This window comes from Mycotypha africana (genome assembly GCF_025528875.1).
Source record: "Mycotypha africana strain NRRL 2978 chromosome Unknown BDF20scaffold_2, whole genome shotgun sequence".
NCBI lineage: Eukaryota > Fungi > Mucoromycota > Mucoromycetes > Mucorales > Mycotyphaceae > Mycotypha > Mycotypha africana.
This window is the reverse complement of record NW_026515726.1, coordinates 2,453,646-2,480,621: the sequence shown is the minus strand read 5'-3', so window position 1 is coordinate 2,480,621 and position 26,976 is coordinate 2,453,646. Positions and strand designations below refer to the sequence as shown.

The 26,976-nt window shown below is 37.4% G+C and overlaps 9 protein-coding genes across 9 annotated transcripts; 6 read left to right on the top strand and 3 right to left on the bottom strand.

The window, feature by feature from the left end:
- Positions 1–98: 98 nt before the first annotated feature.
- Positions 99–2,723, top strand: BDF20DRAFT_833051 (uncharacterized protein; the record flags this gene model as incomplete). The annotated part of the gene is made up of 3 exons (XM_053078601.1): positions 99–147; positions 218–266; positions 356–2,723. 3 exons carry the CDS (start codon positions 99–101, stop codon positions 2,721–2,723), a joined length of 2,466 nt encoding a protein of 821 aa, XP_052939543.1.
- A 1,124-nt stretch (positions 2,724–3,847) lies between these two features.
- BDF20DRAFT_970287 (P-loop containing nucleoside triphosphate hydrolase protein) lies at positions 3,848–6,758 on the bottom strand. Its single transcript, XM_053085012.1, has 4 exons — positions 6,663–6,758; positions 5,823–6,595; positions 4,300–5,740; positions 3,848–4,211 (listed from the first exon to the last, which is right to left on the bottom strand). Exons 2-4 carry the CDS (start codon positions 6,327–6,329, stop codon positions 4,081–4,083), a joined length of 2,079 nt encoding a protein of 692 aa, XP_052939542.1. The 5' UTR covers positions 6,330–6,595; positions 6,663–6,758; the 3' UTR covers positions 3,848–4,080.
- A 221-nt stretch (positions 6,759–6,979) lies between these two features.
- BDF20DRAFT_814232 (tRNA synthetases class II core domain (F)-domain-containing protein) lies at positions 6,980–8,908 on the top strand (the record flags this gene model as incomplete). Its single annotated transcript, XM_053076953.1, has 6 exons — positions 6,980–7,129; positions 7,203–7,346; positions 7,417–7,622; positions 7,688–7,780; positions 7,878–8,122; positions 8,193–8,908. The coding sequence occupies 6 exons, from the start codon at positions 6,980–6,982 to the stop codon at positions 8,906–8,908; spliced, it is 1,554 nt and encodes a 517-aa protein (XP_052939541.1).
- Positions 8,909–9,233: 325 nt separating this feature from the next.
- Positions 9,234–9,886, top strand: BDF20DRAFT_814559 (uncharacterized protein; the record flags this gene model as incomplete). The annotated part of the gene is made up of 3 exons (XM_053076990.1): positions 9,234–9,302; positions 9,505–9,731; positions 9,817–9,886. 3 exons carry the CDS (start codon positions 9,234–9,236, stop codon positions 9,884–9,886), a joined length of 366 nt encoding a protein of 121 aa, XP_052939540.1.
- An 883-nt stretch (positions 9,887–10,769) lies between these two features.
- Positions 10,770–14,209, bottom strand: BDF20DRAFT_904894 (leucyl-tRNA synthetase; the record flags this gene model as incomplete). Its single annotated transcript, XM_053083093.1, has 3 exons — positions 10,770–13,667; positions 13,814–14,110; positions 14,189–14,209. The coding sequence occupies 3 exons, from the start codon at positions 14,207–14,209 to the stop codon at positions 10,770–10,772; spliced, it is 3,216 nt and encodes a 1,071-aa protein (XP_052939539.1).
- Positions 14,210–15,673: 1,464 nt separating this feature from the next.
- On the top strand, positions 15,674–17,617 carry BDF20DRAFT_309979 (uncharacterized protein). Its single transcript, XM_053075174.1, has 3 exons — positions 15,674–16,042; positions 16,111–17,164; positions 17,270–17,617. Exons 1-3 carry the CDS (start codon positions 15,982–15,984, stop codon positions 17,523–17,525), a joined length of 1,371 nt encoding a protein of 456 aa, XP_052939538.1. The 5' UTR covers positions 15,674–15,981; the 3' UTR covers positions 17,526–17,617.
- A 91-nt stretch (positions 17,618–17,708) lies between these two features.
- On the bottom strand, positions 17,709–19,530 carry BDF20DRAFT_814875 (uncharacterized protein; the record flags this gene model as incomplete). Its single annotated transcript, XM_053077028.1, has 3 exons — positions 17,709–18,148; positions 18,194–19,204; positions 19,284–19,530. 3 exons carry the CDS (start codon positions 19,528–19,530, stop codon positions 17,709–17,711), a joined length of 1,698 nt encoding a protein of 565 aa, XP_052939537.1.
- Positions 19,531–20,977: 1,447 nt separating this feature from the next.
- Positions 20,978–22,027, top strand: BDF20DRAFT_910694 (uncharacterized protein; the record flags this gene model as incomplete). The annotated part of the gene is made up of 3 exons (XM_053083733.1): positions 20,978–21,201; positions 21,269–21,893; positions 21,962–22,027. The coding sequence occupies 3 exons, from the start codon at positions 20,978–20,980 to the stop codon at positions 22,025–22,027; spliced, it is 915 nt and encodes a 304-aa protein (XP_052939536.1).
- A 1,861-nt stretch (positions 22,028–23,888) lies between these two features.
- Positions 23,889–25,875, top strand: BDF20DRAFT_813429 (major facilitator superfamily domain-containing protein; the record flags this gene model as incomplete). The annotated part of the gene is made up of 6 exons (XM_053076876.1): positions 23,889–24,075; positions 24,475–24,749; positions 24,824–24,963; positions 25,039–25,344; positions 25,412–25,572; positions 25,712–25,875. Coding segments are annotated over 6 exons (1,233 nt in total), but the record flags the coding sequence as incomplete, so codon positions are not given.
- Positions 25,876–26,976: the final 1,101 nt, after the last annotated feature.

Below are 26,976 nucleotides of genomic sequence, written 5' to 3'. Positions count from 1 at the left end.
AATTTTGATTCAAATAAGGGAGCGAAAAAAAAAAAGTTGTGGTTCTTTACAGTTCTTGAATAATCAGCTTTAATAATAGTTCGAAATAACTGTTAACAATGAAGAAGTCGTCTACGTTACCGAAAAAGAAAAAAATACCTTGCGAAGGTAAGCAGAAATAAACCTTGAGCTTGATATCAGTTAAATACTGAAAACGTTGTTTGACCTATTATGTTAGAATGTCGAGATCAAAAGCGCAAATGCAATGGCGAGAAACCTTGCGAAAGGTAACATTACGCTACAAGCTTTTATTTGCCAGTCAATTCAATCCCATTATATTGCTATATGATATATTTATGATTAATTTGATCATTAGATGCCATAAATTCAACTTATGCTGCGTTTATACTTCAACAAGGTCTCCCAGAGACGAAGAGTTTATTGAATTAGCACGAAAGCAAGCCCTACTTGCACAGATAGAAACCATGAACGATCAAATGAAAGAAATGGAGTCTTTGATGTGGGAAATGAAACACTCCAACAACAGCTTTAAGAGCAATAATAGTGCAACTAGCGCAACATTCGCTAACAGTTTACCCTCCCTGACAGATGATAGTGACAAGAGTGTGTCTAGTCAGGAAGATGATAACTCAGCTATTTGCAATGCTTCGGTTGATACTTATTCATACTCTTACCCCAATAAACGCACGAAGCTTCTTTGTTCGTCCGACAAGAATGATATATCAGCTTACGTTACTAGCAATACAGAAGTTACAGCCATCAAAACCCCATATAAACCATTAAACTCACCAATTTTCACAACAGCCTCATTGGATGCATCTATATCGCAGCAACAGCAACAGCGAGAGCAACAACAACAGCAGAAGCAGCAAGATAAGCCTTGGTTATTGACGTTCAAACGAGGCAATTTATGTATTGAGACCAATGTAAAAACACATTCTGAATTATTAGACAATTTACGTCGAATGATGCAGACGACCCATCTTTCCACTGAAATTCCGCCTATGCTAGCTTTTTCTGTCAAGCACAACACTCTGATTGGTGTACTTAACGACCTTGTACGTAAAAGGTACGGCAAAACCCATTGCAAAAACGTCGCCCGGTCCGTACAAATCTTTGTTATACCTGATATCTCCAATGTCGATACATTGACGGTTTCCCGCGCTCCTGACAGTATTCAAGTAACTGCTCTGAAACTCATACGTGCTTATTTACGATGCCAACATTTACAGCAACTTGCCATTCACGCCCGTACTTTCATTCGACTATTTATGGATAGTGGTTCAACCATCGATCAATCCCCAGCTGCCATGGCTCTATGTGCTGCTATTTGCACTATGCGCTGCAAACATATTGCTGAATGCTTACCTTCTATATCCTTGGTTGAATATGGCAAATTTTATTTTGAAAGGGCGAGGGATCTGTTATCAGATCGTTTCGACCAATTTGATTTGGAGACTCTTACATGTTACACATTCATGACAATTTATAAAATGACAATGTTACACACAGAGGAGGCATCATTATATGCTGATATGGCGGAGCGCATCGCTTGCATTTTGGACCCATTCTATTCCAACATTTTAACACAGAAACAACAAAAAAAGCTGCAATACCATCCAGACACTCCTGAAGGCAAAAACTTCTCTTTAAAGATCGGTGAAGCAGTTCATTTTATTCGTACCCGCAATCATCTACACCGCATACAAACCTATGATCAAATCTCACATGCTACAGATCCCAACAAGAACATCAATTTTATTGAACAAGATTTACCTTATTGTACCTTAATTCACATGAGTGAAGGCCGGTGGGAGATTGCTGATGACGATTCTATTCAAGAAAAATGGTTTGCGCAGATGCACAAGTATATACTACAATTACAACGAGCAGAGCACGCTGCCAGTCGAACTGCTCAATCCTATGATTTACATCACTTAATTGGTCTAGTTAGCCACCAAGTGGAAATGGCTATGCGACATTGGTATTACAAAGTTCTTCCTCCAGAATTTAAATTGTCCCTGCCATTGTTCGACTCAACAGTGAGCTGTCAAGAATTCTTTACAACTTTGGAGAGGGAGACTGCTCATAGTGCAATACCAGTGTTAACAACATTGACGTTATACGAGGAATGGCTTGTATTGGCACAAAGCTACCTACCTAAGCAAACTCCTTTACCTGAAAATGACTGGCGACTGTTAACTGAAGTATGGCCTTCGGGTTCCTCAGTAGTAAACATTACTAATCGAAAATGGAAACGCCGAGTACAGAAATTGATTGATTTGCGAAAGATCATTGATTTCGAAGGAACTGATCAAGAATACCTAGATACCATTAATAGACTGCTTTGCCCAAGGGAAGAGAAAATCAATAGTACAGTGATACTTTATGCTATTCATGCTGCACTTAATACAGTACGTTTAATCAAATACCTACGGTCCAGATCAGGTGATTGCTATTTTGACATTCGTACCCTGATCAGCGCTTGGCAGATGTTACTGACGGTTTCCAAACTACAACAAATGATGCCTTCGGAAGTACTAGAATTTATTCCGCGTATCCATAAGAATTTAAATGTTTGCATGGCAATTGTTAAAGAAGAGCTGCAATTCCAGCCCTATCAAGGTAAAGTAGGTGATTATGTCGCTGAAATGGAAAGAGAATTGAAGAGTCAAGTGGTCAATAATGATGCATGTGATTGTATTGCCTGTCCTGGCTTGTAAACCGCATTTGTTCATTATGTATTATTTATTATTTTATATACCTGCATTGTAAATTACTTTCGCTATATTTCTTCAAATCTGTCTGTAACTTTTGTATCTTTACTTGTTTTACACTATCCATTTCAAACCCATCGATACTATTCAACTTCTTATTTTGTATATAGTAATATATAGACTACATATATTAGATGTTATAGTGTAATTTGCATTAGATAAACAAAGTATTTATCAATGTGATTTTTAAGTGTCGGGCCACCATCTGTGCGTTTGGATTGTGAAATTGGCTCACGATGACCACAAATATACGAATGAAGGTATAAAGTGAACTGATTAACGAGACCAATTGCAAGACGAATTCAAAAGATACAGCTTTTCTGAAACCGGCACGTATCCTTAATTCTAGACAGTTTACTAATAATATAATGTAAAGCAGTCATTGAAAGAAAAGAAACATCCGAAGATTCACATGCTTTATAAAGTAGCATATATGAGCTTCATATTCAAAAGCCAACGTTATGAGTATAATTCTGTTATCGACAAAAAAGAGGTTCTGTGAAGGAGATTATTACAGCCCTATCACAGCATCAAATTCAACAATTATCCTGTTGTTCAGCAGATTCATGGTCCATCAATAGGTAACACGCGTTTTCAAATGAAGTAGATGCGAATAAGCTATTCCTCAAAATATACATGGTCAAATACTATAAATGCTTCCTTTCCTGTTTTCTTTTTCTTGTATAAAAACGCTTTTCATATCTTTCGTGTAAAATGTTAAAGCCGGAAGCATGCTGCACTACGTACCAAGGTTTATTCAGTTCTGGCTCTTTTACAATTGTACAGAAACCGAAGTGGACAGATCGTCAACAATCTGAACATTTTAATAAAAGAAGTAAGAAGCACTAACTTTTCAGCCCTTTCGTCAGCCAGAGTATCCAACTCTTAGCACAGACAATATTATAAAGATGATTGAACAGGTACGGCATACAATGTCAAAGTTCTTAAGTTTTTGTGGCTACTACATCTGGTTAGCAACAGTGATGAAATCCGTAGTATCAGCAGCAAATATAATAGTAACAGCGCCAATATTATAAATTGCATCAAAACAAGTATTTGAAATTTACGTTGCAATAATCTGAAAAGTTTAGTTTCATTTTTGAGCGAAACAGATGTAGATAGAGAAGAATCATAAAATATAGTTCCGTCAGAGGGACAGCAGTAGTTTCTAAAAACTACTATATTTCGTATCTCACACCCACTACGTTGCCTATACTGCGTCCATAGATTATTTATGAAATGTATGACATAATGACGTAAAAAGTAAGAATAAATACTAGTAATATTAGTTAAAGGGTAGTTTTTAGTTCTGCTTGGCTCGAGGCACTTTGCAGGAATTAACAGTTGTTGCAAACCGTAATGAAAACAAAGTTTCTTTAAGGTGGCGTTTTTCTTGAGATATATTGACAAACATGAGAGTTTTACAGTTGCCTCCTGTTATTAACAAAACGGAATTTGGATCAGGATAAGGGCATTGCTTTTCATTATTCATGCATTTCATAAAATATACATAGTTTCTTACCAAATGAATCCTTCAAAAGATATGTTAATTTTGAATCACGGTACGGAACATGGGATGACTTCTTTGCTAGGGCTTGAATGACGTTTCCAAGATAACTGAGACTCTTGTTGATGTTAGAAGCCTCACGAAATCTTTCTCCTTCAGAACCTGATTTGCTGACAGATTCAGAACCAGCCAAATCAACCAAGTTCAATACACCTAGTCTTGTCTCTTTCGTTTCCGTATTCTCACCAGTGATACGTAAAGTAAAAACGCAATGGCTACGCGAAGACGCATGATTCAGTTTAGTCGCGGCAGTGGAGCGATTTTTCATGGCCTTCGTCAACATAGTTTGCACTTGTTCGGGCGAGTGCAGATCGACCGATGTCAATTTGGAAACGGCAATCTTTTCGTTACTATCTAGCATAATGTCGTGTTTGATCTTGCCATATTCAGAAGGCTCGCCTAATAAATCATGGATTGTTTCATTATATATTTCTAGGAATTCTCCAGTAATTGTGTAATCCCAATTGAACTTTTTCATCTTCTTGGCAACGTCATATATTTGATGTACAGCTCTTGGGATCATACCGGCATCCCTGTGTAAGATATTATTGCTATTATTTTGAGAAGTTGAGGAAGCAGCGTTGAACCTTGGTGGCCCTTGCATAGTATATGTTTTACCACTGCCTGTTTGACCATAAGCAAAAATGGACACATTATAGCCATCCAAGGCGGATTGAACAAGCTGTGATATCTCTTCAAAACAATCCTCTTGTGATTCTTCAGGCTGAAATACACGATCGTAAGTAAATATATGCTTTTTTGTCTGTCCAAATTTTGTAATTTCGTCAAATTCGAGTCCTTCGTTATCATCACCGAAGAATTTAAATGCAATGTAATTCTCATTTTCATCAGCCGCTGACGTATTAGCTACCTTTTTTCCTTCAGCGATTGTCGATTTGCCATTAATACTATCAGTTACAGTATTTAATCGTGGTTTAACACGGCAAAAAACGCGAATATTTCCTTTTAACTCTTGGACTCTATCATGAGCCTTTCTTCTGCTCTCTTCATTTGTAAGTAAAGTGCCTTCCGCTCGATCAACATTATTATCTATCTGTTGCAATTTTCTGGAGATAGTGAGAAGGGAATCTTCTGCTTTGGAGATGGCAGATTTTTGCTGATCAATTCTCTGTTTCTTTTGGGCTAAATACTCATCTGCGTTTGCATACGATTTTTCGTATTCTCTCTTTTTAGCTAATAAAGCTGTATATTCTTTCGTTTCCTCTTCATATATTTGAAGTGCTTCGCTGATAACTGCTTTCTTCTCTTCAACAACCAACTCGTATTGATTGTATGCATCTTTTGTAGCTTTATAACGATGTAGTAATTCATTGTTTTCTCGCTGAAATTTATTATGCAGTCTTCTGATGCCGTCCTTGTACGCTTCACTTTTAGTCTACTCTCCATCATAAGGGATCAGTTAAGTATATTTTTTAAAATTTGAGCTTCTTTTTAAAAAGAAAAAACAACTATTTTACCTTCATTTCTTGCTGTAGTTGTTCAATTTTTGCACGTGCCTCATTGAGATGGTTATTCTTAAGAAACAGTTCTTGTTCAATGTCGTTTTTCATTTCCTGGTAATGAGTGACCTCAGCGTGCACCATATTCAGATTCTTCTGATGATGGTTTAGGTCTTGTGCCACATTGCTGGTTTCGTTGAAAGTGTTTTTCTTCAACGACGCACTTGTTACTTCTTGCAAAGGTTTGCTTAGCTCTTCGAACCTGGATATATTTGATGGTGGCTTGGTAAGTAGCGGCATCTTCAAGGAGGATAAGTTATTTGTCATTGCTTTCTTGGGCAGTAACCGTTTTCCGGGTGCTGCTTTTTTAATAACTGTAGACAATGACTTTCTATTTTTCGAAATATCGAAGTTGTTAGACAATGTGCTACTGGACCTAATGGGAATTTTCGAGTCTGAAGGTAAACGACTGGAGTTCGACTTGCTCTTCTGGGATAACACACTTTTAGGAATTTGATTTGTCATGGCTACCGTTGATGTACTGTTTTCAGGTGTTCGTATTGATTGAATTTGCTCTATTCAAACAGGCGAAAGCGGCTTATAAAGTGGTTGTAGATAATCGTAGGTTTATTTGTTGTAATACAGAAGCAAGAATAATTGATTTTATGAAATATTGAATCCGTCGTCCGTTATACTTGGAACGTATAAGGGCGTTAACTTAAGCTGTATTGGAAAACTGAGCTAATGACAAGAAAGGTCGAAATGTTTGACGAATGTGATCGAAGTCGTATCTATACATGTAGATAAGTGTTAAATTGGGAATAATAAAATATACAAATTATTCCTTTCGTTACGTACATTACGGAGAGACTTATCGGAAGTGTGCTACAGGTTTTCGCTTTGATGAGCGAAGGACATGGAACAAAAACAAAAAATAAGAATTAAAAGGGAAATTCAGCATTTATGGACAATCCTTAGAACGCGTTTGAAAATTAAGGTACCTGTAGTGCAAAATTCAGCAGCCAGCAATTGAAATTCCGCATCTCTTTGGTGGCTGAGCTTTCTTCCGTCTTTGGTGAATCATCACTAGAAATTCAAACTTGTCCGAGCGATAATTCCATCAAACACCAGTTTGATATTCACTTTTCCTTTTTACCAACACTAGTTAGTTGAATATGCCCACAACCGAGGAATTGCAGACTTTCGTACTATCGACACTTGACAAGTGTAACACTATTGAGGACTCCAAAGATCTCAAATACGACAATGAACCCGTAGAACAACTTGCTCTCCTCGGTGCTTTGAACAGTTTAAAGTCAAAGGAGGTAATAGAATTCAACGCTTTGCACCTAGCATTTAAATAGCACAACGCTGAATGGTCGTCTTTGAACACTGTAGATGATCGATTTCACTCCTTTAGACCGTATTTTCTGGGTTTTGACAGAAGAAGGTCAGCAATTAGCTAAGGATGGCAGCCATGAAGCTCGTGTCTTCGAAGCCATTCCTGCTGGTGAAGAAGGCCTTCCTATTGCTGAACTTCAGGTAACGTTATGCTTTTTTCTGTCAACTGTGTTATATAAGATGACTTGTAAACTCAGTAGTTGTTGTGTAGGCTAAAGTTGGTGCTTCAGCTAAACCTGGTCAAGGTAAAGCCTTCAAAAATAAGTGGATATCCAAGAAGGGCGCCAATTTGGTTCGTCTGGTCGATTTCATTGTTGACGAGACTCAGAATGATTTGATTGAAATTGGTAAAACTGGTACTCACAGCAATGCCAAACTTTTGGCGGAACTGAAGAAGAGAACTTTGATTGACAAGCAGTAAGTGAACAGTTTAGCTTCATTATATCTGAACTATTAAACTTTACTAATTGAACGCACATTAGAAAATCAACTTCATATAAAATCCAAAAAGGCCCTGAATTTGCTTTGGAAGTTAAGAAAGAAGCCACTGATATCACCTTTGAGATGCTTCAATCGTGAGTATCATAAACAGCAATTTATTGAATATGTGGTTATAATTGATGAAGGAAGGAGGAGGGAATAAGTTCTCACTAAAACATTACAAATTTATAGTGGTGAGTGGAAAAATGCTTCTTTCAAGAAATATAATTTTGACGCTGCTGGCGTTCCTCCTGCTGGTGGTCATCTTCATCCTTTGATGAAAGTACGTCAAGAATTCCGTGAAATTTTCTTTGAAATGGGTTTCCAGGAAATGCCTACCAATTGTTTTGCTGAATCTAGTTTCTGGAATTTTGATGCTCTTTTCCAACCTCAACAACATCCTGCCAGAGATGCACACGATACTTTCTTTTTGAAGGGTTAGTATTACCAAATGCAATAGTGTGTAAGTAAAGGAAAATTGATGACTGATGGCTCCCATTCTTATAGACCCTGCTACATCTGATCGTTATCCTCGTGATTTGATGGAGAAGATCAAGAAGACACACGAAAATGGTGGTGATACCGGTTCTATCGGTTATAATTACACATGGAAAGAGGAAGAAGCACAAAAACTTATTTTACGTACTCACACCACAGCTGTCAGTTCCTACATGCTGTATAAACTTTCAGAAGAAACCAAGAAACTAGGCGAATTCCATCCTGCTAAATATTTCTCTATTGATCGTGTTTTCCGTAACGAATCTGTAGATGCTACCCATCTGGCCGAATTTCATCAAATCGAAGGTGTTATTGCTGACAAGAATTTGACTTTGGGTGATCTGATTGGCTTTATGGATGTCTTCTTTAAGAAGATGGGCATGGACAAGATCCGTTTCAAGCCTACATACAATCCTTATACCGAACCTTCTATGGAAATTTTCTCTTACCATGAAGGATTGAAAACATGGGTTGAAATTGGTAATTCAGGTATGTTCCGTCCTGAAATGTTGTTGCCTCTTGGTTTACCTCCTGATGTACGTGTTATCGCTTGGGGTCTTGGTCTTGAGCGTCCCACTATGGTGAAATATGGTATTTCAAATATTCGCGATTTGCTGGGTCATAAAGTAAACATCAGTATGATCAAGGATTACCCTATCTGCCGTTTGGATAAGAAAATGGGTAAGGAGTTAATCGGTTTGAGTGAAGAGCAAGAGACTGCATAAAGTAGAAGACGTTCAGCCTTGTATATTTTTATTTGCCCTGTAATAAAGTAAGAAAGCATTTTTAGATAAAGTTGTAAGCGCTATCGCGATACGTGTAAATATGTCCATTTGCTTGTTTGCTTTTTTGTACCTTTTTGAGTTGCATAACACTTTACTTTTATTGGACAAATATGTCAAACTGTCATTTAAAAATACGTGACGTAGAAAAGAGCAACTTGAGGGCAAGATAAGCAGCACAGTAAAATGTAACCCTGTTTGAAGAACTCAGAAAATCGAAGGCCCATCCAACTTTTTTCTACCAACTAATCTCCAAATATTCGCAACCATGGGAGTTTCACAATCAAGAAATACAGAGCCCATCATATTCTATAATCAAAACACTAGTCCACTCTACGTAATTTGAGCACAAAACGGCAATCGTATACCGATCGACTTGAAACTAAGTTTTATCCCATAGTTTCCCCAAAACCCAGCAGATTCTGTCTTGGACAACAAATCTACACAGATCAAGGTACTTAAATGTGCCTGTACATAAGTCATCAGACTATTTGACCTATCATATTACTGATCCTCAAATCAATTACACACCCCAATAGGGACAACAACAGCCTGCGGCTACAACTTCTGTCAGTTCCGATGATAACGAGAAAATCGAGAAAATCGTCCGCCAGCGTGTGATGGAAGAATTGAGACGCGAAAAAGATCAACGAGAGCAAAACCACAGTCAAAAATATGAAGAACTGGCGAAAAAGAACATTGAAAACGATTTAAATTCAGTGGCTATAGCTGAAGATATTGAAAATATGATTGAAAAATTGAAGAGGTAAATAAAAAGGAACCGTTGATTTGATGGGCTAGATGCGGGGTAAGAAGAGCTCAATTGCTGAATTCTGAAAATACGAAATCAGATCTGTTCCTGCTGATATACCTACAAAAGTTGCTCAGAGCCAGGAAGCTCTCATTGTTTGTTACAAGTAAGTTGATTTACAACGAGCAAATTCAAAAACATAATTGGATCACAGAAATTAAACAAAGTACTCTCTTTATAGAAATAATCAAACACGTCCCTTAGATTGCTGGGCAGAGGTTGAAGCATTCAAAGAGGCTGTAGCTGAAGAGCAAAAGAAGTTTGTAGCTTCACATAAATGATGACACACAGGAAGAACACCTAACTAGTAGAATATCAATTGATGTCATCATCTAAACGATAAACGCACTTTTTATCTTTTACATTCCCGTCAATAAATAAGGCGCATAAAAGAGAAAGGGAAGCAATGTGATTAGACCGGAATTTGCTTATCTGAAGTGGGCGACGCTATTATCGTCAGTAATTTAACCTTACCAGCTATTTACAATCAACATTGTACATAAACGAAATGTGTATTTTTTTTTTATTACTAAAAGGGAGAGAGTTCAATGAATATCAAGCTCATGCCAAATGATGCAATATAACAATATTAAGCGGTACATCTCATAAGAACAATAGCGGTTCATCATCAAAGGCAGACTATAGTATGTTCTTGATGACTAAAAACCTCAGAAGGACCCATTTTCACGACGTAGACTTATATAGTGGGTCAAAAAGAACCAACAAGCTCCAAAAACTGATCTATTTACCTTTTTTTATTCACGTTCAATTACTGTCTACAGTAAAGCTCGAACCATAACCTTTAGACAAAAATTAAAAAGGTATACCCATACAGTTTCTCAAAAGAATAATTCTTGTCTAAAAATGTATAATCAAACCAGTTTTATAAATTACAAGTGATATTAAGTTAATTGATAAAGAAAAAATTTGAAGGCACATAATGAGGAGAAGAATAGAGGAAGTTATAAAGTAACATACCACTTTCAGGTATTATTATAAATTTTTGAAATTATAAGAGGGCACTCCGGGAACAGCATTTTCAGCTGCTTTTTTATCCTCATCGGTCCATTGATCATGACCTAAAATAGTAACCGTTTGGAACCCAAGTGCACGCTTGATTTCGTCAATGGCATTATTAAGAGCATCAATTTCGTTAAATGTTAAAGCACGGTTAAAAGCTTCTGGACCTTCCTTAGTAATCAATTTCTTTTGTTCCTGAACAAAAGGCATAACCTTCTTATCCTTAAGCATTCCCTTAGAACCGAGCTCTTGACGAATCTTGACATCATCGAAAACACCGTTGTTGTAGTTGGTCTTCATAATTTCTAAGCAAGTTTCTTGCCACTCAGGGAATTTAGTAGCAACGTAAATCTTAAGTGCCTTGGGTTGCTTGGGATCGTAAATAATCTCATTGGCCTTTGGCTTTTTCTTCTTCTTCAACATAGCCAGTTCAGTATCACGAATTGATTTGATAGTCTTACGGATGTAACGAGTAGCAGCATAAAGAGCATCATCAACAGGAGCAGACACCTTAGGGAAAGAAGCGTTAATAGCCAAACCATCCTTCTTAAGGAGTTGGCCATATACATATTCCGACCAATGAGGAGTGATAGGACAGATCAACAAAGCTTGAAGTTCAATATAACGCATAACAAGATCCTTGTGCATACCAGTATCAACACAAGCTAATTGGTAGGCATCCTTAGCAGCTTGGAATTCGAAACAGCCGTGTTTCAAGACCTCACGATAAAAAGTAGCTTCATAAGCTGCTTCAGTGAGACTAAGAAGCTTGTTCATTTCGTTATCAAAAATCTTATCGAAATAATTGAACTCGCCAGTACGAAGATTACCGGACTGAGCAAGCTGCTCTTCAATCCATTCCAAGAGAGTATGAAGACGCAAAATAGCAGCATTAGCAGTGGTGTCTTCGAAGTTAGCATCTTCAACAGAATCACCAGCATCAGCGAGGGCAAAACGGGTAGCATCAGCACCGTATTTGGCAACAGCATCGCTCATAGTCATGAAATTACCAGTAGATTTGGACATCTTCTTAGAGTCGAGCATCAAGTGACCGTTGGAACGGACACCACGAGGCCACATTTCTTCAGGGAACATAGCAGTATGGTTATACATGAAGAAGGTCAAGTGGTTGGGAATCAAATCTTTACCAGAGGCACGTAAGTCTAAAGGATAGAAGTATTCGTATTCACGTCTTAAGCGATCAAGGGTGGATTGGGGAATTCCACAATCGGCGGGGTAATCACCAAGTTTGAAAATATAGTCCCAAACACTGTCCTTGAGCTGTTCAGGCTTAATACCAGCGGGGCCAGGTGTAGCACCGTTCAATGAACCTCCATGTAAAAGATTGGCAACAGTGTAGTAAGCCATATAGATAGTAGAATCCGAGAGAGATTCAACCAAGAATTGCTCATCCCAAGGCAATTTAGTGCCAAGACCAAAACTACGGGCGCAAGCCCATTGATTCAACCAATCCAGGACGGCTTCGAATTGATTTCTGGTTTCTTGAGTGAAAGTATTCATCTGAGACAAACACTTTTTAGTCTTCTTTAACCATTCTTCTTCACCATAGTCTAAGTACCATTGATCTAAAAGAGCAACAACACATTCGTCACCTGAGCGAGACATGATAAGGCTCTCAGGTTCGTTGTAAACGAAAGCTTGACCGGACTTGATCAAATCTTCTCTAACCTTAGGCTTAGCTTCTTGAACTTTCATACCCTTATAATCACCAACACACATAACACCTTGATAGAAACCTTCCTTATAGGCAATTTCTTTGGCTTCTGCAAGTTGTACACGATCCTTTTGAGAGTTGATCTTTTTCATTTCACAGAGTTTAGGAGCAATGAGGTTACCGTAATTGGGAGTATCAATAATAGGAACAGGTTCGAAACCATTCACCCATTCGGGCTCAATCTTGTAGTAATCAGGTTTCTTCTTGAGATCACTAATAGTTGCGAAGTCGTCGGGAGAGTCAGAGGGGACAGAAGTAACGACACCAGTACCCTTGGTAGCCAATACAGTTTCCATAGGAAGGACGTAGACATGAGGATATACGCTGAAGGGAGCATTGATCTTGGTACCAACGATGTTGGCACCCTTGATATCAGCCAACTTTTCAATAGTAGTACGACCATTAGCAAAGATCTTTTGCATGGACATATTGCGAGCAGCACGTTCAGTACAAACATATGCATCGGTATCATTAATGTTGTAGATACCATAATCCAAATCAGGACCGACATAACAGTTAGTCTGGCCATACATGGTTTCAGGACGGAGGGTAGCAGCAACTAAATAAACATTCTTGCCTTTTAAAGCATCGGCATAAGTAGAAAGAGCCTCCTCAGCTAACTTAGACCATTCAAGGACCTTCATCTTGATACCGGTATATTCTTGTGGACCGACAGCTTCGCCAGAAGCACGGTCGTGATCCATACAAGGTTGATTATCGAGAATTGAATAAATTGTATATCGCTCACCGAACTTAATCTTATTCATAGCCTTTAATTTTCTCATTTGCCAGCGAACAAATGAATCATAGTAAGGATTGGCGTCAGTGGTAATGAAAGAACGACGCCAATCAACCTTTGCACCGAAAGCGGTCAAATCTGAAATGGTTTGAGGTGGAAAATATTCAGTCCAATAATAAGGATCAGCAAATTTGTGAATCTCTTCTTTCGGAATGCCCAGTGAAAGCATGATTTGGAATTGATAGGTGACATTGCCGGTCTTAGCGGCTACTTTGCTCTTTACATTCTTATTAACGTCGACTTTCTTTTCAAGGTCGTTGGCTAAAGAAACCTCCTCGAATTTTTCGAAGTTTTTGCCAAACATTTTCATTTCACGGGCGATTTTATCAGCGCTAGCCTAATATCATTTGAAGTTGACAAATTATAAAGTTAGGCTAATTCTTCAATTAAATTGACAGAATAAATCAAGACTACATCTATTCTGCTCGCTCGTCATATCCTTCCCACCCCCCCCCGCTATTTATATATTATTTACTGACGTACCTTAATGGGCATACCGGTGCAATGAAAGCCTTGAGGTAACAGAGCTCTCTTTCCTTTCATACGCTGATAGCCAGTACCAAATTCAACCTTAGAGAAGGTGAAAGCATGGCCTAAGTGAAGACGACCGTTCATATAAGGAAAAGGCATACATGACATATATTTGGGATATATTTCATGAAGATCTGCAGAGTTAGCGTGCTCATCAATTGTAGGTGCATCAATTTCGAAGGCTTTGGCATCGTCCCACAGGCTACGCGCCTTGCCTTCAAGTGCACGAAGAGTATCACGCTTAGCGGTCTATAAAAGTGTGAACAGGTTTGTATACAATAGAATTGGATTATATAAATGGTTATTTATAGTATGTGTTATTCCTACCTTAGGTGCTTCAGCAGCCATGATTATATAACCTGCTACAGGAACAATTGAGGAAGAAGAGAAAAAGTGTAGAAAAATTCGTCTGTATTTTAAAAGTGTGGTTGTCTTGAAAGTCAGTGGCTTATGGTGGTGTAGGTTAAGTTCTGATTGGATGAGCACTTGACTCATCATAGCAAATGAGACCTTTCAAAAAGAGAAGAGAGCTAAGCTATGGAATGATAGCTGTAGGAATCTTTGAATGTTAAATGAATATTCAGCCTGCTTGAACTCCTAATATATACATATCACTCACTGTTGAATTAAGCACCTATTCTAATGTCAATTAAGGTGGATAAAGGCTAGATTCACTGTCGCTGGATGATATGTACCATATTCTCACGAGGTACACAATGCAGCGCGTTTAGCGGCCCATTGCATAAAATCGAAAGCTAAAGAGAGGGCTCAGCGCTTTTGTTGTTTATTTGAGTTTTTGTCATTCAGTGTATACCTAGCACATATAATTCCTGAATTTTAAGGTTGCTTCGATACGCACAGCGCACATTCACTCCTTTCTGTATAGCAAACATGTACAAATGACTCCTTCTTCAACTTTTTGTGGGATTATTCTTTTTCATCTGTTTCTTCTTATTTCCTTATCTTTCCGCACCTTTAATGAAGTACACCTTACTTTAACTTTTTTTATAGCCTTAATATAAGAGTCAGCTATAATGGTAAATGCCACAATATTTGCTTCATCCTTATACTTTCTATTTCGCCAGCTATTATTATTATTATTATTATTATTACTACCATCTATATGTGCGATCGATCCTGGCGTTGTTCCTGTGCCTGGAAAACCTGTCTACATTGAAAAGTCGAACACTTTATGGATTTTTTCGTTTTCAAGAAACTCGCAGGCCGATAATAAACTTTATTTAATCGACCTTAATCGAAGCTTCAATACTTTATCCCCACCAGTGTAAGAAAAATCTAAGAACAATGAAAATGGACGAACAAAAACAAAACAAATGTTTACTGTACCACTCTTGCATTAGCCATCTAACTTGTATTAATCCTTCTCCGTGATTTTCCTATCCACTTGTACCCATATAGAATAGACTTATCATACTCACTAAAGAATACACAATGTCCTGTGATGCATTTTGCTCAAGCACTGCTAGACGCAGATGGTATTAGTATTAACATATTTGGGGCTGGAAGCAACACAAACGGTGTCTACAGCTCGACTATGACTATTTGTCAGTTCAACACCGAAGCACGAACATGGAGGCAAATTAACAATCCTATCAATTCACCATTTGCAAGACGCAATGCAGCTTTTGAAGTAACGCGTTCAAATCTCACATTTGTATTCGGTGGGTTCAGCACCAATAAATACCACGACTAGAATTTTGAAAATGGAAACGCTTTTCTTTACTGATTTGTAGAATAAACCTTTTTTTTTTCGATGGTATATGCTCTTAGGTGGTAGTTCTGAACCTATTACAGGTTTAAGTGTAAGTTCGTCTTACTATCCAAACTACTGGCATCAAGATGTCGCTATATATGATAGCAAAAATCAGCAATGGTTGAATACTGGTCTGTCGTATACAGCAGGTCCAACGAGAGCAAATGCAACAATAACACAAATCAGGTTAAGCTTCCTCCATCAAATTTATTCCTAATCACGCTACCCATTGCCCTTAACAAGCAACTTACCATAGATCTTGTATTACCTTATTACCTTCAGCGATACGAATGGTCAACTCTTGATCATAGGAGGTTCAGTTATAAACAACATCTCCTCTCCAGATATGGTTACTAACTTCCCATTAGCCAACATGTCAGATATTATAGCATTAGATCCTCGAACTTGTAAGTACTTATACGCATATATGATTCATATCAAGCGTCATGCAGCTTCTAATCCACTATTTTCTTAGCATCTTGGAGCAATATAGAAGTAGGAGGATTCAATATACCAATCGGACGGAAGCACCATACAACAACATTACATTCTGATGGTCGAACTCTCATAGTAATCGGTGGGGAGTACTTTAACAATTCTGGTTCTTACTTGTTGAATGACGTTTGGACATTAGATACCAGAAACACCAATAATTATACATGGAGCCAACCTCCTGTTAAAGGAACTGGCTTTTATCGCTCAAACCACACTTCTATTTTAATTAATGATCAGATATGGGTTATTGCTGGAACCAATTTATCATTAAAGGCTGTAGATATACAGTTATTGAATATAACAGATTGGAGCTGGTCGAGTTCATATATACCTGCACACGTAGTAACACTACCTGTGGCAGAAAGCTTCTCCAATATCGGCGGTATAAAGGGGCTTATAATCATTATCGTTGCTACCGTAGGAGGAACACTCATCGCTTCCTTATGTGTCTTATGTTGGTTCCGAAAAAGACAAGCAAAGCCTTCAAATACAGCAAAAGGGGATCATGATGCAGCAGTACTCAATACGATGGAGTTACATACTAACTATAACGATGTCCAGAACGAAGATCTTCTAAAGCTACATGAAGAGGATCAGCCACATTTATCAGCAGACAACAATACTTCGACCACAAAGGCAAATTCAAAGTTAGCCTCGCTCCCTTCCATGTCAACAAACGCGTCAAACTCACAAAACACGAATACTTATCAACATCGAATGAGCACTAACGATTGGCTTAAGCAGCCATTGCAAACGACCAGTTACTCAATGAATAACATCAGCTCTCATCCACAGCTGCAGATTGATTATACTCCTTACCAAACTACAAGTTCACCTGCTGATACAGAGACTAATGCTTTAGAATCACATCCAAATGAACAATATGAAAGTGGCAACCATTACTTTTCAGACCGTTATAATAGTGCAACTTATCACCAACACATGTCAAGTTTGCCTCCCATGTTAAGTTTCCATGACCAAAGTAACAACAACTATAATAGACGATCATTTGGTTTTTGGGATGCACCAGCACTGTAAATTTCAGCTCTATAGTAAAATTGCGAACAACCAGATGTATATTTCTGCTAATCATTTTCTTTTTTTTTTTTTTTTTTTTTTTTTTTTTTTTGCATTTGTAGACAATCGGCTAACTTTGGAAGAGAGTCAAATATTATGTTATCTCCTGTCCATAGGATGGAAGACTCAGTAGGGCCTTCTTATTCCTTAGATATGATTCATCCACATTTATCATTACAACAACAACACCAACTTCAAAAACCGAATCAAGTAGATGCCAATATTTCAGCTGCGCCAGTACCTTCACCGGCAGGTTCAATCACAGCATGTGCATCAACATCATCTATCTTAGATGAGAGCCGTCCATCATATGCGTAGCTTTATTCGATTTAATCTTATACTTGAAGACTGCAATATATATATACCAACTGAAAGCTCTTATCTTCAATAAGCGTTATACTTAATACCATATATATTCATTGCCCGAATTCTTGTTTAAATCATGTATTTTCTTATTATTATATGCTACTTATTTATATAAAAGACTTCCAAGAACCAACATTATTTATTATGATCCTGTTGCTGCAGTTGCTGTTGGTGATCGTCTTTAGGAGTTCGTAAAGCTTCAATTGAATTTGCTATTTGGCTCTGTTGCTTTTCTAATTCTTGTGCTTCATTTAAGAGTGAGGTTTCCAATTCTTCGTATTGGCCTACTTTTAAAGACAACTTATCGACCATTGTTTTGACTGCTAAACGTGTCCAGTGCTGAATTTCTTGATGCTCGTAGTCTGCCAGCTTTCCTGCTTTTTGGACTGCACAATTCAAGGCACCCATTGTAGCTCTTCTTATAGTTTCCTTTGAAAATACACCTTTATTGGCATTATTTGCTTTAATATCATCTATTTTACTTTCCTCATAGACATCATCTTCGTCCGTCTTTATGTTATCCATTTTCTCCTTTGTCGCGTCCTCCGTTGAATTGACATCCATTGAATCATTCGCTCCATCTTCTACTTTTAACTGTTCTTTGTTCTTATTATCATGACTTTCATCCGATTCAATAAGGATTTTCAACGCAGCTTTAGATGCTGCTGCTGCGATGCCTGGGTTGATATGGGCAGCCAAGAATGAAATCATCATCATTACTGGATTTGTGGTGTCATCGAACGGAGTCTCTACTAACTCTTCTTCAGAAAGTGTTGCCGTCAAAAATTCATCATTAATAGGTAACTGTAGGAATTGAGTGATGCATTGTTCTTTGGAGCGGCTTCCAACATGTTCTGATATCATTAACCAATCATCATCGTATCGATCAACACCTTCGAGCAAACGTAAAATTTCCTGATCTGACCATGGTTGCTGTTCATCCATTTCCAACTCTGCTGATCCACCCGTACCCTCAACACGCAAGAAATCAGCACTTGAATAGACAGCAGAATATCGGCCTTCTAGAAAGCAATCGATGCAAACCTGATAGTCTTTTGCTTTTAATGACTGATAACGTACTGCGCTACAATCTGTTCTGCAGGTACAACAAATAAAGATTCTGCGTCTATCAGAATTTTTTGGATCTTCCACGGACAGTTTCCAATGAGAATGTCCTGACGAATCATGTTTGTAAATAAGGTCGCGTAGATATTGCATATCAGCTTTATCGATATCTGCAAAGTTTCGCTGTGATTTAGGTTTCAGTTCCGCGTTAGGGTCAGTGTCAATATAGGGGTCATAAATCCTCCGTCTTGGATCAACGTGAGAATTGATGAGCCCATACATTTCCAAGAAACTATGTATACGAACAAGTATGGGTAAATCTGTCTCTAACTTGGATGTGCATGTCGATATTGTTAAATAGTATGCTGGGCTGGCTCTGTAGGCATCGATCATATAATTTCTAATAGCAATGTAATCGTCAGGTGTCAAGCTGCAATCCTCATCATTTATTTCGGGAATGGAAAGAGCCTCTAATCTATGAATCGATGATCTATCGAACCATTCAGGCATAAATAGGTCGTCGTAGTCGTAAGGAGTTTTCTGAATTAGTGAAGGGACGTCTAAGGCTGTAAAGAAATGATATCAATATATCTGCCACCATTTGCATTCAAGAAATTATTTGCTTTTGCCTACCTTTATTATCACTGTCAGCTTTTTCAATTTTTTGTATCTTGGTAGGACGTTTAGCGTATTCAACATTTGTAGCTGTGTACTGTGAAATGTTCGCTATATCACCGTGTAAATATGGCTCAAATTCGTTTTTTCTTGGTCGAGTATTAGCTTGTGGTTTCTCGCTTTCAATATCTCTCACTCGCACCTCGGGATGAGAGCCAGGTCGAAGTAGTGGTACCAAAGGTACCTCTGAACCTTCTTCTTCCTCTGTAATTTCCATGGGCGTTGATATTGTAGGCATGGATATCTCCGGTTGGTCTGTATCTCTTGTATTTGGGATGTTATCGTTGCTCGCGTCAACGCTTTGACTTGCTTTTCTTTTACGAGGTGTTTGAGAGTTAATCGTTTCGTCTACTGTTTCTTGTCTTTTTTCTTCATCCTCCTCCTCTTCATCCTCTTCGTCTTCCTCTTCTTCAAGATCTTCGTAATCCTCCTCATTCATAAATTCGTTAAATCGTTCTGTATCCTGAAGCCATCGTACGGAGATTTTCCATGGACCAGTATGTTCCGGTGGTTCTTCAGGGTCTGCAAATTGCTCTGTTTGTGGAAGCCAACTATCAAATGAGTCAGGGTAATACCACCAATGTACTAAAACTAGCGGCCCATCTTTTTCGAGTGTCCTAAACCAATCCTCTTCTGGACCTTGTTTGTTGTATTCATGTAGTTTTCCATGCAAAATATGTGTTGCTTCCTCTTTATCTTCGACAAAAATCGCTGTATACATATAAAATATTGTAGAATTAACATAGAATGTCAGCAGACGTAATGAAAGAATGAAACAAAATTTGTAAAGAAAAAAAAACCATAGAACGTAAGTTTATACCTCCTACTCTTTTTATCATATTAAGGATTGTTTTTTTGTAGGCATCATTGATCACTTCTGCAATAGCGATCTTTGGTATACTTATAAGATCTTTTTTAATCAACGCTTTTCTGACACTTTGCATTAGGTCGGCATTCTTCTGTTTTCGTGCAGGGTTATTGAAATCCCACTTTTTCCAATTATGTTTTATACGGTATGTATATGCACTGAGGAGGATGGTGTAAATAGGTAAATCCACTGTTAACCTCGTATTTTTACTCACTTTGAGTAACTTTGCAGGAATCCTCACAGGTGCATGATTGGGTCTGTTAAAAGCGCCTAAGCAATCTTGCTGAAATCGCTGTATTTGACCGATCAATAATGAGAGATCACGAGATGTTAAGGATATATCTAATTGTAGATGTTGCAATTCCTTATTCAGAGGTTCTGTTATATCGTTAAAACATGCAACAACTTCGTCAGATTCGAAATAACTTTCTTCTAAAGCGGCTCCTTTGAGTTTTCTACCACTCATACTAACAAAATTCTTTGAGGCTGGTGGAGCAATAAAAATAACCAGATCGTTTCTGGCAGCCGAAACCAAACTTTAAATGGGCATTTGCTGCTAAAGCTTGGCTGAGATCGAATATAAGTAACTATTGCTAGAGATAAGCAAACAAATGAGTTGTGCATAAAAAAGTACTAATGAATACATCGATCTCTAAAACATCTTCCAAATTTGAATGGCTCTGTACAAAAAGCTGACTGAAGCACTCAAACGTTATGAGTTGTAAGTACAGGAGCTTTTACAATAATTACTGTTTCCACTGACCATTTTTCTAGTGTTGAGTTAGGGCTTATTCCAATGGCAGCGGATACGAATGAGTTACCTTTAGAAAGCAGGCAATATCACCCCTTAGTAGTTGTGGAAAGGAAGCTTGGAATAGACTTTTCATCTTTGACAATAATACTTAAAGAAGCTCATGAGTGCTTTATCAAATTGAACAAAACGCAACAAAGGGAACTTGAAGAGGTTACACGCGTAATGGTCTTACTGAAGCCTGATAATTACACAGCGATGAATCGAAGGTGAAACCACCGTTTTTGCTCGTCCACTTTTTGAATAGTGAGATATTCATCATAAACTTGTTGCTAGGAAAGACATGATGTTGAAAGGCTACATCAATCCAAAAGCAGAATTGGCTTTGATCGAACTAATATTCACTGTACCTAGACACTCTAAGAGCTCTGTAGCATGGTATCATCGTCAGTGGATACATTCACAATTTCGGGATAATTTACGGATTAATGTCGAAAAAGAAATGGAGTTATGCAAGATTACAGCTGAAGCAAATCCTCGAAACTATTATTCCTGGACTTATCGCATATGGATATTATCAACATATGGCATTTCAGATCGACTAATAGACAAAGAATATAATGACGTGTGTCAGTGGCTCACACTTAATATCAGCGATTATTCTGCATTTCAATACCTACACAACGTTATTATTGCACATAAAAATTTTAATAGAAACAAACATACTGATTGGATAAACCAGCTTATCATCAAATACCCCTTTCATGAATCTCTGTGGTATCATAAAAGGTTCTGCTCAAGCTTGTTTATAAGTGCAGAGGATTACTGTGCCCAACAGAAGCAGTTCGTTGGTGAAGTACTGGATGATAAATATAGTAATCGATCATTAATTAACTCTGATCTTGAATTAACCAAACAAAAGATATACGCTGCACGCTTTAATAAGTGGCTATCATTCGTGGTAAGAAATTGAAAACTTTCGAAAAATATATTCGGTACTGATCAGCCTGTTGTAATTCGCATTCCTAGGAGAATCGGCATCATGGTGTATCCGATACTACTTTACGAAAACCTGACACGCTAACCGGCATTTGATTCTTTGTAAGAGATAAAATGAGAAGGATAAAAAATCGTAAACTGGTGATCATGAATGATCTTTATCACCTATGCGGAAAGACCTTCAATATAATTGAATTTAAGGATGACTAATGTTGTTCGTGATAAAAATGTATATACGTGCTGTTATTGTTGTTATTGTTGATGTTGCTTTCGTGAAAAGACTGGTCAAAGCTGATTTTGGCATCTTTGCTGTCAGTTTGGGATCGACAGGGGATTTTAAAAGGGACATATAGTGGCATCCTTTACAGTATTTCGCAATGATTTTGAGGATATGTGATAAACCTTAAAAGAAGTATTCAAGGAGCTTTGCTTTCTTGAGATATTTCCCTCCTGTTTATAGTCTGAAAAAATGTGTATGCATGTTTATTGAATTGCTCAGGGATGCGAATAGTCCTTTAAGCTATGACTGTAGACAAATAAAAGGTCAATGGATACAAGTAACATTACCGAAGAAACCAAGCTTGACGACACCATAAAGGGGTAGAACAACTCTTTATTCCTCTTTTATCTTTTTTTTTTTTTGGGTTTCTGCAAAAGAGAATTTGCAGTGGGGCGAGCGCAGATCATTTCTGTTACCATATTTGTCACAGTTGCTCTTTTAGCGAAACTCCTTAGTGAACATCATAGTTTTTTATTCCCATTTTCTGCAATATCCACATGAAAGAGGAAAAACAGAAAATACCATACATAGTCAGTTATGCCTGCGTAATTTTTAAACCGTCGTCAACATTTATATGTGATAATAGACTGCAAATGCATTCGCAGGAACATACGTCAAACGAGACACGGAGAAATTAACCTGAAAATTTAAGTGTATTGTAAAACTATCTATTGTAACTTATAAGTTATATCAAAAATGAGAGTTTATGATGCGATGTTATGAATTTTATTATGTATCGGTACATCTTAATTTTGAAGCCTTGAGTACGTAATTGCTTTCTTTTTACCGGATTTCAGTTTCAAAAGTTTAGCCTACTATTGCTGCTGTTGCTGTACATAGATCACTTTTATTTTAGTGCAAAAAGTTTATACAATATACTGCCAGATCAACTTTCCCCTGCTTAACTTACAACTGACAATCAAAAAGCTGACTTGATTATGCGTAGAGTGCTTTGTTGCAGCATTTGTAGCTTGGCAATCTGTATAAATAAGCAAGTGCCCGTTAGGAATAGGAGCACTTTTCGTCTAAATTCAATAGTCACCATAATCATATTTTAATTAGACAGTAAATTAGTAACAGCAGCCGTAAAAGGCAGAATCCGTAATATTGTCATAAAACAGATCTTAGAAGTAGGTAAGACTATCTTCCATTTCTTCTATACCTATTAACATATATTGCATTAAACTTTCATGATCTCGTAAAAGTCTTTAATCCCTTCTCTTAGAATGATCAGTTTAACTTTCAATCTTTTGCACTTTAACATTTCTGTAACTATTTTTTGACACCTCCTTCTTCTTCTTGTTATTTTTTTCTGCCCTTAGAAGCCTTTAACTAGAATTCTGCATTATAACTTTTTTTTTCGTTTTTTATCTTTCTCTTTCCCTCTCACTCTTTGAGATTCATGAATTATTTACATACATATTGTTATAGATTATAATGAATGAGAACTTGACAAGCACCACACACAAGCTTTCTAAAATTGCGTTTGAAGATGACGACCACGCTTCAACCAATCAATCATATGATAGACATATTATCTTTTATGGCAGTCAAATAACAGATGCAAGCACTATTTTTACTCAAAAATCAAATCAACAGCGTAAATTATCCAATGCACTTTTCCAAATCAAGTATTGGTTGATTCTAATCAGCCCGTGATGTATTTATATAGTTGACAGAGCGCTAAGTTTGTCAGACTCCGGTTACTCTTCAGAAAAAAGAAGAGGCGACAAAGGCTACGGAACGGATGAGGAATGCACTTTATACGACAGTGATGATTTCGTAGAAGAAGAGTGTCGATACCGATGGGTTATATTGTTAGGAGGATTTCTTGCTCAAGCAATTAGTATGTGTACCTTATCAAGTTGGTAAGATGTGAAGTGATTAACGCCATATTTTTTAAGCTATTATCTGCTTTTATTAACAAGCATTCTTTTTCATTGCTTATATGCCAATATTACCTGTATTGGACATATCCTCTATTCTTCTTCATCATCATAAATAGGGGTAAGTAGTAAAAAAAAAAAAAAAAAAAAAAAAAGATAAGAGGGTCCTAGAGGCAAGGATAAATGTTCTTCCGATACACATGCATACCATCATCAGCATTCGGCAGTCAATCAAATCATATCTGTTTGAACTGCTGAGTAGCAGTACACATTTGATCTATGTGGTGTATATACGGACTGTTTTTTCTCTCTGTGTGGATCTTTACAGATTTCTGTAGAATCACGCACTGACGCTAAATTCCTATTTTGATTGCTAGGAGTCATGCAAGACTATTACGATCGACAAGTTTTTGGAGGGTCAGTTGATGCAGCTGAATTGAGTTTTGTAGGAACGATAGGTTTTGCATTTTGTGGCCTCATGGGGCCAGTGACGCCAATTTTTATGTCATTGATTGGAGCTCGATGGGTCTTATTTATTGGTACTATTTTGATCTCTGTCGGCCTCATCTTAGCAAGCTTCTCCACTAAGGTTTGGCAACTGTATATAACTCAGAGCGTCATGCACGGCATTGGCGCAGCACTTCTGTATATTGTGAGTTACATACTTTGATAGACCAGCTGCCGAAGCAAAATATTAATTAAAAAAGAAAAACAAAAAAAAACTAGGTTTCTATGTCTATATCACCACAATGGTTTGTTAAAAGAAGAGGATTTGCTATGGGTGTAATGGTGAGTGGATCTGGTATCGGTGGCCTCATAATGCCTTTCATTATGACAAATTTGAATGAATCGCTAGGAGGAGCCTGGTGAGTAATATAGGAACGGTAGCAACCACGTTAATTTTGTTGCACATTGCTAATTATATCTTGACTAAACTCTAGGTGCTATCGAGTTTTGAGTATTATCTCCCTTGCTGTTAGTTTAATTGCTACAATTTTACTACGTGAAAAGCCCAATATTAGCAAACTGAAGAAGCCCAAGTTGAGAGATATGATCGATTTTAGTCTATGTAAAGATTTGAAATTTATCATATGGTGCATCGTTGGCAACTTGAGCATGCTATCATATTTTATTCCGGCATTTTACTTACCTTCACATGCCACAAAAATTGGGTTGTCACCGTCCCAAGGGTCCACATTAGTTGCTGTGTTCTCCGCCGTAAATGTCGTTGGCCGAATTCTCTCCGGGTAGGTGCTAAATGCTGTCCGTTTTTGTAACTATATACTGTTCAAACTGATAACTTTGATATTGTAGTTTTCTTGGTGACAATATTGGTGTAATGAACGTTAATATTATTTTTCTATTTACATGTGGTCTAAGTGCGTTGTTTCTGTGGACATTCGCTACATCGTTTGCCACCTTACTACTATTTATCATCATTTATGGCTGCATGAGCGGAGCAGTTTTCTCATTATGTAAGTTAAGAACCTACTGTATTGAGAAGAAAAACAAACATTGATACATTATGAATAATAGTGGCACCTATTACTGCAAATATAACAGGAATGGAAAAATACCCTTCAGGTGTCTGCTTGTATTTATTCTTCATGACAGCTTCTCGGTTTGGGCCTACAATAGCAGGCGCTATACAGACAGCAGCTAATAAGAACTCCTTCTTCGCGTACCAAATGTTTACAGGTATTGCATTCATACTCGCTGCCGTCGTGAATATGTACTTGAAATATCAAATAAAACCTAAATTGCTGGCAAAAGTGTAACACTACTCGACGATATCTGCTTGTTCCTTATATTAGATCACCCCTCCCTTTTTGATTAATATCTCATAACATCTTCATTTCTTTTCGTTCCTCGCATTACATAGACTCATTGGAGAGGCGTATCCGCTTTCCTTGTAAAACATTTGTTTAAACTGAATAATACAAAGTACCATAATTTATATTTATATTGCCAAACAAACATTCGTTACTACACATGTAAACGCTTAACTATCGTACACGATATATGCCAACGAGTCGGACACTGTGACTATTATATTCTTTTATCGTTTTATCAATTTTAGATGTCTACGAAAGATTCTTATTAAAATTATTGAACGGTCTTCATGGTTATTATATATAATTTCATATAGGGGAATGTAGCATTGAGAGCGATAGAAAGCATTAACGCAGTGATCTCCCGCCAAATTCTGCTTTCATTAGTGCTACAGATATGCAACAGCAGAAATAAGAAAATTCGAAGATCAAGATGTGATTTATGTTATAAGGGTAAATCAGTAAGAGTTTTTTCATTTTACGAACTGTTCCTCAAAATAAACATATATTTCTACTGCAGAAGCGACAAAGATATGTCGTATCCCTCTGTCGGTAAGTTTATTCGTATGATCTCGACAAACACACACATATATTTAGATGCAAAAGGTTATCCGCTTTTGATTTCTTTGGGAAAAGAGGCCCAACGGTTAATTTTTCAACCATGAAAAATGTACGTACATATAAGGAAATGGAGAGAGAGAGAGAAAGAGAAGCAACACTGGCCCTACAGATGAGGTCATCACCTTAATTTGCCCTGGTTGACATAGGCTAGTCAACAAAAATTACATTTTGGTACCTGACTCACTATCTTCTGCTCCTGTTCTTTTTTGTTGTACCTCCTGAATAGTTACTAAGTGGAGTATATCTGGACTTAAAGTAGGGCTAGGATGGAAACCGCATATTTATGAATTAGAGGGTGATTATAATTTATATGTACTCTGACGCGATTGAAACTTTGAGAGTGGAGAAGAGGGAAAGAAAAGAGAAGACATGTATTGTGTGCAAAAAACTTAGTGTGTGCTTTAAAAAGGAAGACTAGAGGCTTAG

What these genes read in the sequence shown, in the direction of transcription:
- BDF20DRAFT_970287 (XM_053085012.1), bottom strand. Translation starts at nt 6,329, where the DNA reads ATGACAAATCAAATTCCTAAAAGTGTGTTATCCCAGAAGAGCAAGTCG. An exon ending in AACTACAGCAAGAAATGAAG is followed by an intron (nt 5,741 to 5,822) that starts GTAAAATAGTTG and finishes GATGGAGAGTAG; the next exon opens with ACTAAAAGTGAAGCGTACAA. An exon ending in TCTTTTGAAGGATTCATTTG is followed by an intron (nt 4,212 to 4,299) that starts GTAAGAAACTAT and finishes TGTTAATAACAG; the next exon opens with GAGGCAACTGTAAAACTCTC.
- BDF20DRAFT_309979 (XM_053075174.1), top strand. Translation starts at nt 15,982, where the DNA reads ATGGTTACTAACTTCCCATTAGCCAACATGTCAGATATTATAGCATTA. An exon ending in AGCATTAGATCCTCGAACTT is followed by an intron (nt 16,043 to 16,110) that starts GTAAGTACTTAT and finishes CTATTTTCTTAG; the next exon opens with CATCTTGGAGCAATATAGAA. An exon ending in TTTTGGGATGCACCAGCACT is followed by an intron (nt 17,165 to 17,269) that starts GTAAATTTCAGC and finishes TTGCATTTGTAG; the next exon opens with ACAATCGGCTAACTTTGGAA.